The 21,730-nt window shown below is 46.4% G+C and overlaps 1 protein-coding gene across 1 annotated transcript in view; it reads right to left on the reverse strand.

The window, feature by feature from the left end:
* The window catches only part of TWSG1 (twisted gastrulation BMP signaling modulator 1), a 38,155-nt gene extending 26,653 nt beyond the window's left edge, over positions 1-11,502 (reverse strand). The window contains exons 1-2 of the mRNA XM_084778182.1: positions 11,369-11,502; positions 9,142-9,298 (exon numbers count right to left, since the gene is read on the reverse strand). Coding sequence (XP_084634308.1) covers positions 9,142-9,261 — 120 coding nt within the window. The 5' untranslated portion in view covers positions 9,262-9,298; positions 11,369-11,502. The remainder of the gene's footprint in view (positions 1-9,141; positions 9,299-11,368) is intronic.
* Positions 11,503-21,730: the final 10,228 nt, after the last annotated feature.

The following is a 21,730-nucleotide window of genomic DNA, read 5'->3' on the forward strand; positions in this document are numbered from 1 at the left end:
TGCTACCCAAGACATAAAAAGAACACAAACTCATAAATAAAAACCTGGACTAAAGGCTGGGCGTGGAGGCACACGCCTTTAATCCTAGCCCTCAGGAGGCAGAAGCAGGTGGATCTCTGAGTTTGAGGGCAGCCTGGCTTACAAAGCGAGTCCAGGACAGCCAGACTACACAGAGAAACCTGTTTCAAAAAACCAAGCCAATAAACAACTGGATTGAATAAGGAACAAAAGTCTTTAAGAGACAATTTCTGAAGAAGGTCTGCAGATAGTTAAATAAAATTGTGTGTTTTCAATGATGGGGAACCCAGGGCCTCCTATCATGCTAGACACGTGTGCTTTCTCTGAGCTGTATGCCCAGCCCAGGGAGTTGCAAATGAAACATGCAATCATGACAGTCCACTTCAATTCTACTGAAACAGTGACTACCCAAGACAAATGCTGCAGAGCAACAAGAGCTCTCACCTAACACTGCCAAGAACGTACAGCCACAGCGCGGGATATTAATCGATGACAAAGCAAGAAGAATGGTAGCTGTGATGGTCCGTTTTGGTTGTCAACTTGACTACATCTAGAATTAACTAAAACCCATGTGGCGGTTGCAGGATATTTGACCCCATTGTGAACCCCGAGATTGTGAACTGTAAAAACCTGTTGCTTGTTTGGTGTGGTTGAGCCCTAGCACACACCTTTAATCCAAGAGCTTTCTGTTTTCTGTACACAGGATTTAATTACGTTAACCCTAGGTCAAGAGGCAAAGCAAGAAACCAGCTAATAGGGATTAAGAGTAGGAGGGACTTTGAGTTGAGGGGTATTTAAGACAATGTGGCTAAGAGGAAGAGCTAGCCAGGTCTTTGGCTTTTAGTTTTTTGGTTTTTCTCCTGGGCTTTCAGGAGCTAGTGAGCTTTTTGGGCTTCTTCCTCTGAGACGTGTTCTGAATAGGAAGGTCAGCTGGGTACGTTCTCTGCCTCTCTGAGCTAGCACGTTTTCTTCATCCCAGCTTCTGGCTCCTGAGTCGTCTTTGGTAAAATCAAATGGTTGGGATTTTCATTTTTTATAATAAGTGGCTGGGTATACCTTTGAGGGATTTTTCTTTTTTCTCTCTCTCTTTTTAAAACATTTTTATTTATTTATTTTACTACTTGTTGTTTTTCAAGACAGGGTTTTTCTGTGTAGCCTTAGCTCTCTTGGACTCACTTTGCAGAGGAGGCTGGCCTTGAACTCACAGAGATCCAACTGACTCTGCCTCCCAAGTGCTGGGATTAAAGCCGTGTGCCACCACACCCAGTTCGCAAAAAATCTTAAAAAGAACAAGGTCACACTACTACAAACCTACAGCAATCAAGGCTATGTACATGCTCAAAACTGACTCTCCTTGAAAAAATTCACAAGGTATACAAGTATCTAGACTCAGCTGTTTGCATTTCAAAATGTCAGGGTAGGGCTGGAGAGATGGCTCAGCCGTTAAAAGCTAGGCTTACAGCCAATAAAAACGTCAGGGCGAGGGTGCAGTGGCAGGTCGAACAAAAACGGGGCCCATAGGCTCACGTGCTTCAGTACTTGCTTCCTAGTTGTCAAGTCAGCTTGGGGAGGATTAGGAGGCGTGGCCTTGTGGGTGGAGGCGTGTCACTAGAGGTGGGCTTGGAGGCTTCAAAGCCTACATGAGGTCGGGTCTCTCTCTGCCTCCTACTTGCTGATCAGATGTGAGCTCTCAGCCACTGCTCCAGCGCCATGCCTGCCTCTCCCTGCCATGCTCCCTGCCATGGCGGCCAGGGACTCACCCTCCAAAACTGTGAGCAAGACCTCACTAAATGCTTTCTTTTCTAAGTTGCCTTGGACATGGTGTCAATTCATAGCAACAGAACACCGACTAAGACAGATACTCTACTAAAAGTTTCAAAAATAAATAACTAAACAATTGCTCATAGGGAAGAAGGAATAAACCAGCACCAGACTTCTTCCTAGCAAGATAGGATTCCAGCAGACTCATGAAACGGTTTTAAAACATAAAATATGATACTGAGAAATCCATCATCCAGGCATACAATCAGAAAAAGTCGATTTTCAGGAATATAGGACCCAGGAGGTTACTTCCCACACAGCCTATTGGAAGGCTTAAAGGCACATTACAACAAATGAAGGAACACATTTTAAATGACAAAACATGGGATCCAAGAAATAGTGACTAGCTCAGGAATGCAATAATGTAAGGTTCCAGTGCCATAACCTGCTTTTCAGCTTTGGAGTATCAAAACCAAAAGCTCCATTTGGGAGACAAAATGGAATTGAAAACAGACAAATGAGGTAAGCTATGGAAACCAGCCACTCAAGAAGGGAAACGGGCCCACGTGACTACAGTCAGTGCTAACATAACCATAATGCTACACGCCGACGGAAGCAGAGGTGCCTTTAGGGACGGTCAGCTCTAGAGTACACTTGTAAATAAACAAACACAGGCTGGTGCTAACTGCCCCAACTCATCAGTACCAGGCACTGCTCAAAAGACTTCACCCTTGCCGTCAACCACTCAGGTAGGTACATAGGAAACTAAGGCACCAAGAGAGCAATTCGTTTTCCCTTCATTATACATCCAGCAAATGTAGGGGGTTTTAATGTGGACAGTCTGGATCAGAGTTCATATTCTTTCTTTCTTTCTTTTTTTCTTTTTTTGGTTTTCCCAGACAGGGTTTCTCTGTGCAGCCTTGGCTTTGTAGACCAGGCTGGCCTTGAACTCACAGGATCCACCTGTCTCTGCCTCCCGAGCACTGGGACTAAAGGCTGCACTCCAGGCATTCATATTCTTTTCATTTACTGTGTGTGTAACAGCTGTTTTCTTTCTTTAGAGCTGTACAGAACTAGGAGAGGCTGAGATCTCTTCAGCAGCGGAGTCACTGCACAGCTGAGCTCCCATCCACAGGCTCCCTGACAAGGTGCAATTCAGCTTTTCTGGCTCCTGCACATGGACATGTATCTCGGAGGGCAGAGGCATCCTGACAGAAAGATGCTAGCTAGCTTCAAGCCTCCTTGCTAGAGAGAACAAGGCTGTGAAGTCAGGAGGGACACAACTCCAGCGGAGACAGAGAGATGAGGAGAAAGGGAGAGGAGGGAAGACTGTGCACAGAAGTAGGCCACCGCCCAGGGGTCTCGCCCTTCCCAACGCTGCAACCCTTTAATGTACTCCTTATGGTGTGGTGGCCCCAACATAAAATTATCTGCATCGCTGATTCATAACTGTAATTTTGCTACTGTTATGAGTAGTAATATAAATATCTGATATACAGGCTATCTGATATGCGACCCGTGTGGCAGGGCCACTGGACCCCCACAGGTTGGAGGGGAGATATAGCTCTAAACAGTAACCACTAGCTACGCGTAGCTATTTAAAATGCAGTCAGGATTAAATACAATTTGAAAACCAACCTTTCACTCACACATTGCATGGGCTCAGTCATGTGTAGTCCTACCCCGCCATAATGCGCCCACCCTGGGGGATGGACAGAGGCCAGCTGCCAGGAATTTAGCACTAACATGACCAGGTCACACCCATTTGAGCTACAGGAGACTCTAACTCAAAAGAAAAACAAGGGAACAAACAAAGGCTCAAGAGCTTCATTTGGTTAATTCCTACTGAATCCAGCCAGAAAAATAGAGATTTGGAGCAGGTGTGGTGGTAACTTTAACCCCAGCACTTGGGAGGTAGAGGCAGATGGATCTCTGTGAGTCAGAGGGCAGCCTGGTCTATAAAGTGAGTTCCAGGACACCCAGGGCTACATAGTGAGACCCTGTCTCCAAACAAACAAACAAACAAAACACACACACACACACACACACACACACACACCAACCAAGCAATCGTTATCACAGGAAATTCAAGTATCCAGCACTGCTTTCTGAAAGTTCTAGCCTTCAGGTGTCCTGGCCGGGTGGAGCAGAGATCAGCTATCCCCCTGCACCCAGCGTAGAACACAGGTTCAGGAGTACAGTGTGTTCTCAGCACTGGCAGGATGGGGGTGTTGAGGAGGGCAGCAGTCACTGGCCAGCCACAGTGAGAGGGCTCAGCTATGAGCAGCACTTCATCTCAGTGGCCAACAGAGCATCCCAGATCACCACTGTCCAGACCAGTAACACAGCCAGCGTGTGCATGAACAAATGAGTGAATGAACGCATCCAAACCTTTATTAGGTGACTTCCCTTTGCTTTTCTGTTTATAGTTACACAGTCTTCTTTACTATTTGACTATTTAGTAAAAAGTGTTTTGGGGGTAGGGGTGGGTATAAAAACAGTGATACTTCCAAGGCTACAAAAATATAATGGCCAAAGGGGCCACTGCGGAGGAGAACACAGATGTGGAAAGGCCGACAAAGGCCATTTCTGGTTGTGTGAGGTACCGTTTCACTCTGTAGCCCAGGCTAGACTCAAATGCAAAGCAATCCTTCTGCTTCAGACTTTAGCCATTACACTGGTCTAGTTTTTAAAACTAAAAATTTTTTAAACAAGCAGCCTTTGAGGGTAATAACAGCTTTCTCTTCTTACAAACACAAGGGTATCCAAGTTCAAAAAAGAAATATTACTACAGCTTAAGTCTCATATTAGCCCTCACACGCTGAGAGTGGGAGACTGCAATACTCCACTCTTACCAACAGGCAGGTCACCCAGACAAAAACTACACAGAGAAATGCTGGAGCATACATCATAAACCAAGAGGGCCTACTAGAACTTCAGGACACGTCACCCAAACACAAAGAATACACATTATTCTCTGCACCTCAGGGAACCTTCTCCAAGACTGACCACATACTCTCACACAAAGCAAGTCTCAACAATTACAAGAAAACTGAATTAACACCCTGCACCCTGTCTGACCACCATGGATTAAAACTGGTTGTCAACAACAACAGAAACAACAGGAGCCTTTCAAACTCATGGAAATTGAACATCTCACTACTGCATGAAAAATAGGCCAAGACAGAAATTAGGAGAGAAATGAAAGACTTTCTAGAATTGAATGAAAATAAATTCACAACACACCCAAACTTGTGGAGCACATGAAGGTGGTTCTAAGAGGCAGGTTCATAGCACTAAATGGCTACTTAACAGCTGAAACAGCTGAAAGCTATAGAACAAAAAGAAGACATCATGCCCAAAAGGAGTAGATGGCAAGAAATAATCAATCTCAGGGCTAAAATCAATACTAACAAAAAACAAAAACACAGCCAAGCGTGGTGGCGCACACCTTTAATCCCAGCACTTGGATCCCTGTGAGTTCAAGGCCAGCCTGGTCTACAAAGTAAGTCTAGGACAGCCAAGGCTACACAGAGAAACCCTGTCTCAAAAAACCAAAAAAACAAAACAAAACAAAAAGACAATAATACAAAAAAAAAATCAATGCAACAAAGAGGTTTTTTATTTTTGTTTTTCAAAGAAAATCAGTGAGACTGACCAACCTTTATCCAAATTAACTACAAGGAAAAAGAGCCATTCAAACAGACAGAACTAGGAATGAAAGGGGGGCATAGCAAGACACCCCAGAGACTCCTAAGGATGTACTTTAAAAACCTGTACTCCACCAAATTGGAAAATCTAAAAGAAATGGGTGATTTTCTCAATAAGTACCATTCATCAGCAATAAACCAAGATCAGATTAACAACCTAGATAGGCCTATAACCACAAGCGAAATAGAAGCAGTCGATCAGTCAACAAAACTAAAGCCGAGGGCATGATGGCTGTGACACAGAATCCTACCACACTTTCAAAGAGCCATCGATGCCAACACTCCTCAAATTACTCCACAAATTAAAACAGAAGAAACAGTGTCCAGTCAGTCTCATGAGGCCACAGTTACCCTGACACCCAAGCCACACAAAGACCCAACTGAGAATTACAAACCAAGTTCCCTTATGAACATAGATTTGTTTCTCAATAAATACTTGCAAAATAAATCCAAGAAGATCATTCACCATGATCAAGTAGGCTTCATCCCAGAGATGCAGGGATGGTTCAACATATGAAAATCTGTCAGTGTAATCCACCATATGGACAAATTGAAAAACAAAAACCACATGATCATCTCATTAGATGCAGAAAAAGCCTTTGGCAAAATGCAATACTCCTTTATGATGAAAGTCCAGGAGAGATCAGGGATACATGGATATACATTATAAAAGCAATTTATGGCACACCCACAGTCAACATCAACTTATATGGAGAAAAGTTCAAAGAAATTCCACTAAAATCAGGAACAAGACAAGGCTGTCCACTCTCCCCAGAACTATTCAGTATAATATGTGAAGTCTTAGCCAGGTGGGTAAGACAAATGAAGAAGATCAAGAGGATACAAATAAGAAGTCCAAGTATATTTATTTGCAGATGATATGACAGTATACATAAGAGACCCTAAAATTCCACCAAGAAACTCTTACAGCTGATAAACACTCACAGAAGTCAGCAGTAGCACTCCTATATACAAATGACAAGTCGACTGAGAAAGAAACCAGGGAACAACATATTTCACAATAGCCTCAAACAATATAAAATATCTTGGGGTAACTCTAATTAATCAAGTGAAAGACTTACGTGTATGATAAAAACTTTAAGACTTGAAGAAAAGAGCCAGGCACGGTGGTGCACACCTGTAATCGCAGCACTGGGGGAGGCAGAGGCAGGTGGATCTCTGTGAGTTCGAGGCCAGCCTGGTCTACAACGCGAGTCCAGGGCAGCCAAGGCTACACAGAGAAACCCCGTCTCAAAAAAAAAAAAAAACCAAAAAAATAAATCCAGCTATCCCACTCTTGGGCATACACGCAGGGGCAGTTCATCCTCCACCAGGGCACCTGCTCAACCATACCTACTGCTGTGCTATTCATAATGGAGACAATGAAGATGTCCCTCAATAGATGAACAGAGAAAGAAAATGTGATACATTTCTACAATGGAGTATTACTCTGCTGGTAAAAAGAAAGAAAGAAAGAAAGAAAGAAAGAAAGAAAGAAAGAAAGAAAGAAAGGGAAAAAAAGAAAGAAGGAAAGAAAAGAAAAGAAATTCACAGGTAAATGGATGAAACTAGAAAAATACCATCCTGCGCATAGTAACCCAGGGCCTTGCTCAGCCATCAACAGAGAAGTTTTCTCCTGCAGCCAAGGAGAACCAACACAGAGAACCACAGCTACGAGAGAGAGAGAGAGAGAGAGAGAGAGAGAGACAGAGAGAGAGACAGAGAGAGAGACAGAGACAGACAGACAGACAGACACAGACAGACAGAGACAGAGAGACAGAGAGAGAGAGAGAGACAGAGAGAGAGAGAGAAAACTTCGAGCCCTGTCTGAGATGTGTTCATCCAACCCCTCCAGGTGTGGCGGCGGCAGCACCCACTGGTAATCTCAGCACTCGGGAGCAGAGGCAGGCAGATCAATGAGAGTTCGAGGCCAGCCTGGTCTACAAAGCGAGTCTAGGACAACTAAGGCTACTCAGAGAAACCCTATCTCAACAACCCCTCCAAAAAAAAAAACAAAAACAAAAATCCCACCCTCAGGGCTCAGGGAACTGAATCCTGAGAAAGAGGAGGAAAGTATGAAAGAGCCAGAGAGTATGGAGGACACTAAGAAAACAAGGCCCTCTAAATCAACACACACACACACACACACACACACAGAGGAAAGAAGACATGAAGCTAGAATCAGTCAATAACAAATTTCTCTAGCTAAATGTCTGATTTGAAAGGCAAGTAAAGGCACGAGATTAATGCAGCCAGATTACTAAGGAAGAGCAGGAAACATTAGGCACAGGCACAAACAACCTTTGATCTACAAAGATACTTATGATTGCACGCTCAAGTGAGAATTACAGCCAAAGTTAGCTAATTTACACTCCATATGGAAACCCAGCACAGGCTGCGTCATCCTAAATGTGCAGTATAAAAGGCTCAAAACTGTAAAACTTCCTCAACACTGGCATGACATCATAAGCGGAAAATTCCACCTCTGACAGACGAGGAGGAGCTGCAGTAAAAACAGCCACGCTAAAAATACTGCATAAGATCACTCTCAGGCAAAGCAAGGCAGACATGAAACCTAAGTATGTTTTGTCTTTAAGTTCCAAGGTAATTTCACACACATACATATATGAAATACATTTGCATATATTTTATGCAGTTCTAAAATTTTTTGTTTGTTTGCTTTGTTTTTCCAGACAGTGTTTCTCTGTGTAGCCCTGGCTGTCCTGGAACTCTCTTTATAGACCAGGCTGGCCTCAAACTCACAGAGAACCTCCTGCCTCTGCTGGGAGTACAGACGTGGGCCACCACATCTGCTTTCTAAAAATTTTTAAATGTAAACCACTTTTGTCCATAAACATCTCACACATTTCAACCTGCATGCATAATAACTAAATGTCTTAAGCCAATAGCTAGCACGGAGGCCTCCGAGGACAGAGTGCTGATGGGATGGGAGGAAAGAGGAGCTGTGCCGGTCTCCACCTGTCAGCACGGCATGGAGAGCAGTAACCAGTGTGCTGGTGGAAAGCCATGGGCTTAGGACTCAGGAACAGACCAGATCCACAGCTCCTTCCTAGCTACAGGAACCTCACCAAATGACCTACAGTCACCTTCTGCCTCAGGAGTGAGAGCTAACTCCGCTGGTCGCCTCGCTTCCATTGGATAATTTCCAAATGCCTGGAGGGAGTCTATAATCCCAGCCAACAACCTGCCTGCAACCCGAGCAACCCCGAGCCAGACCCTCCCAGCCACACTGCTTGCCAGAGTGCCCCTCAGCACTGCACCGGATGATGTGTTTTTCCTGCAGCTGCTGGGTTTTGCTATAGTCTGTTACACAGCAAGCAAAAAACAATACATTATATGTAACAATTTGCCTATTAATTGGCAGGCTAAACGTTGGCTAAATATAGTTATTAAGCCTCTGCCATATAAGCTAGATTATAGACACCTGCGCACTCATCGCCCATAACAGCTGCTTATACAGTACAACAGCATCCTCCAGGCTGAGCTTCCGGAACCCGAGCTCGGTTGGATGGAACCCAGCCACACAGATACATCCCAGACTGCAGTCCCTCAGACCCAACGCTCTGACTATCTCCACAGTATCTGCCCGCCCACTGCGTGTTCCAGCACTAACAAGTCCCTTTAAACCCACCTGAATGAGGCACTTGCTCACGTCGCTGGCACATAGTGCTTTGTTACAGCTCTGTGACCCAGGGACACACATCAGGACCAGCAGGGAGCCTAGAGCTAGCACCACACAGTGGGACTTCATGATTCTTCAAACAAGTCACTCAGTAGCTCCCAGGAAGCTAAACACGAAGACCAAACAAACAAGAACTTTAATTCAAAGGCAAGTGGTAGGTTACAAATTAAAACAAAAACAAACACAGGAAACACCAAACATTTAGTTGCTTGCAATGGAAAAACCTTGAGGGATCATTTGAAGAACACCCTCTACCATTACTGACACATCCAAAAATTCAGCCCTGGGCGGCCATCTTTAACAGTGAGCCTATGCTGCTCAGATGGGAGGAGGAGATCACGCCGTGAACAGGGCTAAGGCCCTAGCAATCTGAAGGCATCACCAACTGTACTGCTCCTATTCCAAATCTCAACTTCACTTCTTCTTTAAGTTCAATTTTAGTATTTAACTTGAGGCTCGTTTAAGAACTAATAATACTGGCCAGGCAGTGGTGGCGCACGCCTGTAATCCCAGCACCAGGGAGCAGAGGCAGGCGGATCGCTGTGAGTTCGAAGCCAGCCTGGTCTACAAAGCGAGTCCAGGACAGCCAAACCCTGTCTCAAAATACAAACAAACAAAAAATAACCCATCTTTAAAAACACTAACACTGTATTATTTTAGAGCACCTTTGAAGTTCCCAGTATCTGTGCACACATGTGCTGCCGGAGACGGAACCCAGGGCCTTGTCTGTGTGAAGCAAGGTTTCCAGCTTCAATTTCTAAAAGCTTAGTGTCAGAGTAAAACTGTAAATAAGAATTACTGTAATTATTATCTCACTTTGTTAGTAAAGTACGTCAGAGAGAGGCGCCGGGTCATTCTCCCGCCACAATCATTCAAATAAATGCACCAATAACAAAGGCCAGTAAAGTCTGAATTGCATTAGGAATTGTGGGTAAGCCAGGTGTTGCGGTCCTCACCTGTAAGCCCAGTACTCAGGAAGGCAGAGGCAGCCTGTGTGGATTTGAGGCCAGCTTGGTCTACAAAGTGAAATCAGGACAGCCAAGCCTCCACAGAGAAACCATGTCTCTAAAAACAAACAAACAACAAAAAAAAGGAAAAGAAAAAGGAAACCTACATTCTATCCCTCAAACTCTAACAGGAAGAGAAATACCTCCCTCCAATGTTGTCCTTTGACATACACACCATGGCACAGGTGTGTGAGCACACACACACCCCAAAATAAAATTGAAATTAAAAGATATAATTTCTTAAGGCTAAAACACAGATTCCCAATAAAATCAATTTAAATAAATACTAGCTAGCCCTGGGGAGACATGCCAGTGATGCCAGCAATTTGGCAAACAAGGCAGGCAGATAATGAATTGCAGGCCAGCTTTACTTCCAAATTACATAAATTAAAAACTAAAAACAAGGGGCTGGAGAGAAGGCTTGATGTTTTAACAGCACTTGCTGCTCCTGTGGAGGACTTGACTTCATCAAGTTCCCAGCACCCACACTGGCAGGGCACAACTGCCCGTAACTCCGGCTCCGGGATTCCAATGCCCTCTTCTGGCCCCTAGCAGCACCAGGACGGAAGTGTGTCCGCGCACACACACGCACACACACACACACACACTTTAAAAAATAATAATAAAAATAAATCCGTTCAGAACAATAAAATGCAATTCTGATGTAGGGAGGGTTAAAAAGTGGACCCCGCTGGTTACAAAATTATGAGAAGGCTCTTTGTATGGGGTATGACTCAGTTTTGAAACAAAGTCCTGGCGCTCCTGACCCCGGGCACAGCACATTCCGCGGGAGACCGTTAGTAATCCGATTTTCTCGCCCGCTCCCCGCCACGGACACAGCCGTCCGTGTCTGGGGGAGTCTCGCCCACAGCTGGTGCGCCCCTCAGTCGCTCGCCGCGGGGCCCCCTGGGCAGCGCCCCCCGACCCCCGGTCCAGCTGCCCGCGGCGTCCTCCCGGGACCCAGGTGATGCCGGGGCTCCTCGGAGGGAGGCGCCCGGACCCGGAGCCTCACACCTGGGGTCCGGGAGGCGGCAGTGGCGGGCACGGCGGCCCTTTGTCCTCGCCGCTCGGGCCTCCCGGCGCCCGCTCCCCGCCGAGCGCCGCGGCCTGGCCTGGAAGCCTCCCGCTCGCCCGCCCGCCCGCTCGCCCTCCCGCCCGCGCCCGCTCACCGTGGCAGCGGCCTCCTCCCGGGCCGAGCCTCCGAGCAGCTCCCGCGAGCCCCGGCGCCGCCAACACACAGGCCCGCGCCGTTCCCGGCCGCTCCCCCGCCCCCGCCGGCCCGCAGGCCACGCCTCCTGGGGTGGACACGCCCTCTAACCACGCCCCCAGGTGTGTGCGCCCGGGCCTGGGCCCCGCCCCCGAGCCGTCCGGTCTGCTGCCACCTGTTGGGCGGCTTGCCTCTGGCGCCCGCAGATGTGCCTGCGCTTTAGTTCCTTAGAGAGCGCTGTTTTGTCGTCTTTAATGGATGGAAGAACGAGGCACAGGGCAGATGAGTAAAACAGGGCTGATGCTAGACATAAGAGACAGGGTCATTTTATTTTATTTATTTATTTATTTTTCCAGACAGGGTTTCTCTATGTAGCCTTGGCTGTCCTGGACTCACTTTGTAGACCAGGCTGCCCTTGAACTCACAGAGATCTGCCTGCCTCTGCCTCCCAGTGCTGGGATTAAAGGCCTGACTCACGACTGGGATTATTTTCATTCATTTATACAACAATCTATAATTTCATTTAGTTATTTACCACAACCTAGGAAATTGCTTTTCCAGCAATATTCCAGAGCCCCTTACTTGGAACCCACATGGCCCTCCAACTTTGGGGACAAGGCCTAGTGTCAAGTCCTTAACCTAGGAAGTGTCTTAAGTGATTTCCACTTCCCTTGGTGTTGAGGGATGGTCTGATATATTTTGATGCTAATAAATAAAAAGCCATCCTACCTGGGCAGGGCAGGTAAGATAGGTGTGGCTTGGAGAGAGGGAGAGGAATTCTGGGAAGAAGACAGGAGAGAGGAGAAGGCTGCCATGGGTTGGGTGGAAGAAAAGCATGTAGCTGGCGTGGATGGAAGATTTGGCCCAGATAAAGAACTGTATAGCAAGTATTTTGGATTATGGATGGGAGGCAGCTTGCTAGAAGTTATTAGAAGCAGACGGCACCTGCTGCCAAACCTCAGGACACAAGTTCAAGCCTCAAGATCCACAGGGTGGAAGTAGAGAACCAATTCCTGCAAATCACCCTCTGATCTCCACACATGTGCCAAGTCAGGAACACAGACATGCACACATGCAAGCACACTCATGCACGCACACACAAGTACACATATATATATACTCACATATATGCCACAGCAAGAACACAGACAGACACACATACACACATGCATATACATGTATGCACACATGCGCTCAAGTGCACATACACATATTTGGGTGCACATGTATGCACATACATGCACATGCACACACTATTTTAAAAATAGAGTTGATAGGGTCCCTCACACATCAGCCATGCACATGTACACACACACATTAAATAAAGCACTCCTGAAAACTATCCTAAGAAAATAAGGGTCTACACAAACTTAATTTTAAGAATCTTATTCTCAGCATTATGTTATGATACACTAGGCGAATGGGTTAGTTCAACCATTTAAAAGTGATATTGCAGGGCTGGAGAGATGGCTCAGCGGTTAAGAGCACTGACTGCTCTTCCAGAGGTCCTGAGTTCAATTCCCCAGCAACCACATGGTGGTTCACAACCATCTATAATGAGATCTGATGCCCTCTTCTGGCCTGCAGGTGTACAAGTAGGCAGAGCACTGTATACACAATAAATAAATCTTAAAAAAAAAAAAAGTGAGGGGCATGGAGAGATGGCTCAGCGATTAAAGAGCACTGACTGCTCTTCCAGAGGTCATGAGTTCAATTCCCAGCAACCACATGGTGGCTCACAACCATCTATAATGTGATCTGATGTGCATTGTATACATAATAAATAAATAAATCTTTTTTTTTAAGTGATACTGTAGATCAATGGGTATCAAACCTGTTGGTCGCTGGATTCTACACTGTTGAAAAACACGGAGTGTTCCAATAAATGATGTGTATTGCACCTATCAATATTTGCAATTTAAAACTTTAGTTAAGTTTTTCATTATTTCAGCCGAGCATGGTAGCTCACGTCTGTAATCCCAGCACTTGAGGAGGCAGAGGCAGGCAGATAAAAGAGACGTATCCACCATGACCGTGCTAAGAAGAAAAGCAACAAGCTCTCTGACCCAGCTCCGTGTCTGGGTCCTGATGTAAGGCACCTGGCACAGCGGTGCACACCTTTGATCCCAGCACTAATTAAACCCAGTACACAGTACATACGTACATTTAAAAAATAAAACTATGGTGGATTAAATGATAATATCCTCCATGGGCCTGGTCTACATAGTGAGCTGCAGGACAGCCAGAGCTACTTAATGAGACTGTCTTACAAAGCCAACCAACAAACAAAACCTTCAAATCACATCCTCAGGGGTTCACCCCCTCTTACTGCTCTCAGTTCTGCACATCTTTTTTAAAAATGTATTTATTTTTTATTTCATGTGCATTGGTGTTTCACCTGCATGTATGTCTGTGTGAGAGTGTCAGATCCTGGAGTTACAGACAGTTGTGAGCTGTCATGTGGGTGCTTGGGATTGAACCCGGGGTCCTCTGGAAGAGCAGTCAGTGCTCTTAACTGCTGAGCCATCTCTCCAGGCCCCAGTTCTACATATCTTAATACACATTCATGTTTTGAATCCAGTTCATGTTCTAGCTCTGGAAAGCCCCCCATAGACATACTAACAGATGTATTTTATCAACTTCTTAGCTGTCTCTCAATTCACATTGACGAGATTAACTACAGTACCACTGGAGAAATTTCTCAAAAACATCACTAGTATAAAAGGGTGTAGAAAGCCGGGCGTGGTGGCACACACCTTTAATCCCAGCACTCAGGAGACAGAGGCAGGTGGATCACTGTGAGTTCAAGGCCAACCTGGTCTACAAAGCGAGTGCAGAACAGCCAAGGCTACACAGAGAGACCCTGTCTTGAAAAAACAAAACAAAACAAAAACAAATAAACAAAAGGGTGTAGAGACCAAATCAACGCCATTTTGTGTTCAGGGCCTGAGAACTTGCCGCGCGCGCGCGCGCGCGCGCGCGCGCGCGCACACACACACACACACACACACACACACACACACACACACACGGAGTTTCCAGGGACAGCCACAAACACACAGTTAGTAACCATTCCTAGGAACTTGCCCCCAGGGCCAACCAACCAGAACTTTAGGTCACAGTGACCAGAACATACAAAAAATTCCCTCCTGAGGTATCTGGCCCTGGTCATTTCACTTAGCCCTGTTCCCCCAGCCAATCAGCTTAAAGGGCAACTTTTCTGTCCCCTCTAACCTATCATGTAAGAGCAGGATTTGAAAGTGGCTTGGGCTGGGCGTGATAGCGCACGCCTTTAATCCCAACACTAAAGGGCAGAGGCAGGTGGATCGCTGTGAGTTGGGGGCCAGCCTGGTCTACAAAGTGAGTTCAGGACAGCCAAGGCTACACAGAGAAACGCTGTCTTGAAAAACCAAAAAAGAAAAGAAAATGGCCTCTTATTATTTTGTACGGCTCAGCCACCAGAACTGAGGACTGAAGTCAGGGCTTTGTGCACTTTCTAGACAAGTGCTCTACCTCTGAGCTAAATCCCCAAGCCCCTACCTTGGTTTCTGTCTCTTTCTCTCTCTGTCTCTGTCTGTCTGTCTCTCTCTCTCTGTTTTTTTTTTTCTTTCCTTTTTTTTTTTTTGTTTTTGTTTTTTTGAGACAGGGTTTCTCTGTGTAGCCTTAGCTGTCCTGGACTTACTTTGTAGACCAGGCTGGTCTTGAACTCATGGCTATCTGCCTGCCTCTGCCTCCGAAGTGCTGGGATTAAAGGTGTGTGCCACCATGCCCAGCCTCTCTCTGTTTTTATTTTTTGGTTCTTTTTTTTTTTTTTTTTTTTTTTGAGAGAGGGTTTCTCTGTGTAGCCTTGGCTGTCCTGGACTCACTTTGTAGACCAGGCTGGGCTTGAACTCACAGTGATCTGCCTGCTTCTGCCTCCAAAGTGCTGGGATCAAAGGTGTGCGCCACCACGCCCAGCCTCTCTGTTTTTTTTTTTTGTTGTTGTTTTTGTTTTTTTGAGAGAGGGTTTCTCTGTGTGGCCTTAGCTGTCCTGGAATCACTTTGTAAACCAGGCTGGCCTCGAACGCACAGAGATCTGCCTGCCTCTGCCTCCCCTAGTGCTGGGATTACAGGCTTGTGTCACCGTGTCCAGCCACCTTAGTCTCTTAAGGGTCCTTCAATCAAGCCCAGAATCCCCCTCTATCATAGCTTGTCTTCCTAGGCAGTTTGCTGGGGATGCGGTGTGGGGCGGGGTGGGGGGGTGGTTGGGGCGGGGAGATCCCCTAGTTGTGCTTTCTGAGGCTGGAATTACAGACAGGCTGCTGTGCCGACCCAGTATTTACCTGAATTATGGTGATCTAAACTCAGGTCCTCTTGCCTGTATAGAAACTTGGCTTTAAGGCCTGAGCCATCTCAGCCCCACACACTATTCTTTTAAGGGCAGGCCTACATGAGGAGGACAAGAAGGAAGGCAATGGAATGAGCTCTCTGGAGTCAGAGGCCCGGGGCCAGCTGCACTGACTCATCCGCCTTTGCCTCGGTAACAGGCCTTATGTGCCCCCCCCCAGGGTTGTGCAATTGTGGTGTGATGAACCCTCTGATATTTTGCTTGGGAACTGATTACAGAAATGTCATCTCTGGCGCTCATCCCCAGGAGCAGGAGCATAGCTGTCTGGCTCTGACGCCGACACTTGAGAATACTAGCAGACAACCTGAATTTGAACCAGGAAGAGGAGGACTGGCTTTGATGGGACTCCAACAACAGCACAGACGCAGCCAGCCTGCACCAGTGGCAGGGCCAGGAAGCGCTGCCCAAAACACAGTCCAGTCACTCACTCCCCAGATGGCTTTCAACCCTGGAAGAAGAGGACACCGGGGAGGCGGGAAGGGAACTGGGATGGAGGGACAGGCAGCCCAGCTTCTGCAGTGGGTAGCTGAGAAAGGGGGCTGGGGGAGCTGAGGAATGCTGGGAGAGTTTGTGGCCAAGACAGCAGGTTTGTTGTGTTTATTGAACACTCATTTCCGATGTGTTTGGTGTGGGGGACAAGGCTAGACCTGAAGGGCACAGGGACAGGGTATAAGGAGACAGCTGCCAACAGCTGTGAAGAAACCAGAAGTGGGGGGCGATATGGCTAAGCCTCTAACAAAAACATCAGCACTCCAGTGTAAAAAAAGAGGCTGGCTCTAACTTCATTTTTTTGGGTTTTTTTGGTTTTTTTGGTTTTTTGAGATAGGCATGCCTGGTTTGTGGTATTTATTGGGTATTCTTGGGGAAATTACAGTCGACAGAAAAGAGGCTCGGCAGCGAGGGAGGGGTTGGGACGAGCTGTTATAACTTAGGTGTGTCAGCGGGTAGGTGTGTCAGCGGGTAGGTGTGTCAGCGGGTAGGTGTGTCAGCGGGTAGGTGCGTCAGCGGGTAGGTGTGTGTGTCAGCGGGTAGGTGTGTCAGCGGGTAGGTGTGTGTGTCAGCGGGTAGGTGTGTGTGTCAGCGGGTAGGTGTGTCAGCGGGTAGGTGTGTCAGCGGGTAGGTGTGTCAGCGGGTAGGTGTGTCAGCGGGTAGGTGTGTCAGCGGGTAGGTGTGTCAGCGGGTAGGTGTGTCAGCGGGTAGGTGTGTCAGCGGGTAGGTGCGTCAGCGGGTAGGTGTGTCAGCGGGGAAAGGAGCTTGGTGCCAAGCCTGACGACCAGAACTCAATTCCAGGAACGTATGTAACAGGAAAGGAGCTCCGGCTCCTGGGAGGTTGTCCTTTTTCTCTACATAATGTGCATCGCACATGCCCCTGGCCGCAACAAAACAAATAAGTAAATAATATTTTTTTAAAAGCCATAAGAAAGTTATACTTTATTTGTTAATTTAAAAAAAACAAACAAACCAAAAAACCAAAAAACACTGCTGGGCATGGTGGCGCATGCCTTTAATCCCAGCACTTAGGAAGCAGAGGCAGGCGGATGCTGTGAGTTCAAGGCCAGCCTGGTCTACAAAGTGAGTCCAAGACAGCCAAGGCTAACACAGAGAAACCTTATCTCCAAAACAAAACAAAACAAAACAACAACAACAATAACAAAAAACACTTTTAAAAGTTTGAGAGCCGAACATGGTAGCACACACCTTTAATCCCAGCATTTGGGAGGCAGAGGCAGGCAGATGGCTGTGAGTTTGAGGCCAGCCTGGTCTACACAGTGAGTCCAGGACAGCCAAGGCTACATAGAGAAACCCTGTCTCAAAAAACCAAAAAATAAAAAAAATTTAAAAAGAAAAAAGAAAAACGTTTGAATGGAGATCCATCTGTCTGGGTAGGTAATGTTTCCAGAAACCATGTTATTAAACAAATATCCAAGTGGCCACGGGACATAAAGGATTCAATCTGGAACTTGGCTAGAAGGTTTTAGCTTTTTCCCTGCTGACTAAGACTCATGGGACTGGAAAGCTCATTGAAAGTGAAAGCTGCCGGGGAGAATCAACAGCGGCTCCTTAATCAGCTGTGAGCCCTCGGACCAGGAAAGACAAGCAAACCCTCCACGTCATAGCGGTGCTTTATAGGGTGGCCAACTGTTTTCTGACTGGATCTCATGCCTCTACCACAGAAGGGGAGTCACACCTTATACCACAAAACCACACAGTAGCCACTGGCTGAGGAAGTCACAGGTCCTAGTGGGGGAAGCTACTGATACAAGGATCTGACACGGCTGGAACCCTGCTTACGTGTAGAACAGTGTATCTTCAACTTTGGTCAGAGAAACTTTCCCCGCCGCAGTGGCCAAGTGGTGTGTGCAGGGATTTTTATAAATGGTTAAAATACAAAGAATAAAAGCCAGGCGTGGTGGCCCATGCCTTTAATCCCAGCACTTGGCAGGCAGAGGCAGGTGGAACACTGTGAGTTCGAGGCCAGCCTGGTCTACAAAGTGAGTTTAGGACAGCCAAGTCTGCACAGAGAAACCCTGTCTTGAAAAATCAATGAAACAAAACAACCCCCAAAACCCCCAAAGAATAAATGACGGTTGGATAACCAGCCATAACCAAGACATCTATAAACACACACACACACCTTCCCCACCTCTAAGGCTCAGAGGAAGCGTGAGGGGGCCACAGGGAACAATGACTTCTGGACAGGCCATGAGTCTTGAGCTTTCAGTGGCTGTGAATTCTTTTTTTCTTTTTTTGGTTTTTTGAGACAGAGTTTCTTTGTGTGAGCTTGGCTGTCCTGGACTCGCTTTGTAGACCAGGCTGGCCTCGAACTCACACTGATCTGCCTGCCTCCGCCTCCTGAGTACCAGCTGTGAATTCTTGCACAGGATCCTCACAAGACTGGCCTTGCCGACACTTTGTAGAAGAGAAGGGCTCGTGGGGTCCCATTCCCCGCTGAGGACTTACCCAGTGAAGAAATGATGGGAAGAGGGGGAGGAGTTTTCTTTAACTGTGTAGCCACGGCTAAGATGGCTATCCTCCTGTAAGCCAGCCTAGTGAAACTCACCTGGACACAGCCATGAAAGAAGAAGGCAAGGCTTGTTGGAAAAAGGAAAACAATAAGCAACAGTAGGGCGGGGAAAGAGAGGGAGGGTGACAGGGGTGTGTGGATATGGCTGAACTACACTATATACACGTAAAAAAGTCACAATAAAATCCATTTTATCTTATTATGCTAATAAAATCATTTAAAAGTATATGTGAAAGGAGGAATTGTACAGAGGGTAGAAATGATATAAATACAGTACTCACTTATGAAATTCTTTTTTTTTTTTTTAAATAAATTATAAAAATCTGGAGCTGGAGAGATGGCTCAGCAAATTAAGAGTACTGGCTGCTCTTCCAGAGGATCTGGGTTCAATTTCTGGCACCCTCATGGCAGCTTGCAACCATCTGTAAGTCCACTTCCGATGGATCCAACTCCCTCACACACACATACATGCAGGCAAAAAAAAAAAAATCAATGGACATAAAACAAAAAGAAATAAATAGGCTGGGGGAGGTGGCACACACCTGTAACCACAGCACTCAGGGAGACAGGCAGATCTATGTGACTTCGAGGCCAGCCTGGTCTACAAAGTAGAGTCCAGGGCAGCCAAGGCTACACAGAGAAACTCTGTCCAAAAAAAGAAAGAAGGAAACAAAGTAAATAATAATGATAATAATGATAACAACAACAACAACAATAATAATAGTCTTCTGAAGAAATGTCTCAGCAGTTAAGGGGTCTAGCCTCATTCCCAGAGGACTTGCTTGGTCTAGCCTCATTCCCAGAGGACTTGCTTGGTTTCCCAGGACTGGCACGATAGGTTACCACCAGCCCCAGGGAACCTGAAGCCCTATTCTGGTCTCTATGGCCACCAGGCACATAAGTGTGTGCACAGATATGCAGAGAAAATAACAATACACATAAAATATTAGCTGAACATGACAGTGCATGCCTTGATTCCAGCACAGAGGGAGGAGGATCTCTGTGAGTTCCAGGCCAACCCCGCCTGCCTAGCAAGATCCAGAACAGCCAGGTTTACACAGAGAGACCCTGCCTCAAAATTAACCAACCAACCAACCAACCAACCAACCAGCCAACCAAAAATCTGCAGAGATTTTCCAATTTTAATCTTGAAATCTGCATCTTCCCCATAGTTTTTCTTGTTGTTGCTTTCAGGGGTTTTATAAACTGAATTTTTTTCAAGGACTCATGTTTGGGTTTTGCTAATTTTCTTTAATCATAGACTATTTTAAAATATATTCTTTGACTTTCAAACAGTCACAAATCCTCTGGTTTTTGTTTGTTTTTAAAACTTATTTTCAGCACATAAAGATTATATTCTGAAAGACTTCAAGCTTTTGAAATTTTGTTGACGTCTGCTTTTCTCTGTTGCAGGAGATCTCTCTAGAATAAGCTGTCTGACCGCAAGAGTGGAAAAGAGATGCCACTGCTGGACTGGAGCCAGGACAGCCCTCCCCCCCCCCAACTCCCCACCCCCCGAGAGGCTTGGTTATAAGTCTGCATTCCCATTTCGGACTCTTGGAGCCACAAGGAAGAGTGGTCAAGCAGTGAGAGTTTTACAGAAGCGTATAAGGCAGTCAGCCTCTTGTTAGTAAAGTTGTAAGTTGTGACTGGGACCCATTGTTTCTGAAAGCTAGGTTTGCAGGTTATTCTGTTCCGGGTAGCAAATGAGGTCATGCCTGGCAATGAGGTAGCTGAGTGAGCAGCGAGCACTTTAAGAAAATCTGGTAACTGGTCTTTTTCACCTTATTGTACTTCAATATTATATGGTTAATTATTTGCTCTGAGACAGGGTCTCCCTATGTAAGCACACTTTTTTGTTGTTAGAACTTGTTTTATTGGGTCTCGGCCCACTCCCTCCATCCTGTCATTATCTCTACCCCTCTTGCAGTCTCTCTTCCTATTTGTCGACCTCCCTTTCCTCTCTGCTGTCTGCAGGTTATGGTGCGATTGCTGGACGGTCGGAGGTGGCTGACTTAGCCGCAAAGGCCTCTCAAATTTGAATCTGGAGTTCATACCAGTTATCAACAGCAGAAAGCAGATTCAACGCATGAGAAAGATCTGGGTATTTTTAGTGACCTGTGGGTAGAAGGCGTCTCACAGCACACAGGAGGGTGGCCTTCTGAAATTTAGAGTAGCCACTGGCTGACAGCCAGTCAGGCTAGGTGGCCTCAGCCCTGTAGCACAGACTGAGTTCTGGAACAATGACCTTGGGAATGCAGTCTCCCCAGGGGCTGCAAACTGAAGCTGCCACCTTTATTTCAACCTCAGGATCGCTGAGATACATTCATGTTGTGCCAATCTGAGTGTTCCCTTAGGTTGCTAAGCTGCAGCCATTAGTACTTGCTAATTTGAGATGTAGCAATTTGAAGCCACAACCTCACCTGAAAAGCTGTTCTCTCAGAGCCCTGAAGGACACTGAGGACAGTGTACGCTCTGGGCTATTTGTCCTACTTTCCAGCCAGGCCACCCCTGGCACCTCTCAGCTGTGGTGCTGGGCTAACAATAGTGTTCCTGAGAAGCCTGTCATGAAAGGTGACTTAGCGGCTTCCCCTGTGGGAGATACCTAGCTTACTCAGCCTCCAGGGGGGGAAGGGGGAGTGACAGCTCAAAACTGCAGCCTGCTGCCCGTCTCCGGTGTTCACAGCACAGAGGCCTACCTTTTAAATGTTTTCCCTAGAAAACAGAGGGAAATGTAAGACACTTTTGTTGTATACCAGAATAAAATGATTCTCGGGAGAAAAACCCCTAGGTGAGCTTTACAGGAGCAGTGGTCACGCCTTGCGCCTTGGTTCTTGGACAGGTACGTGTTCCATGACAGTACGCATACAGCTTGGGCTCAACACAAATATAATAAAATTACTTTTAAAAAA

Source organism: Acomys minous (assembly GCF_964271855.1).
Source record: "Acomys minous genome assembly, chromosome: 4".
Taxonomy (NCBI): Eukaryota; Metazoa; Chordata; class Mammalia; order Rodentia; family Muridae; genus Acomys; species Acomys minous.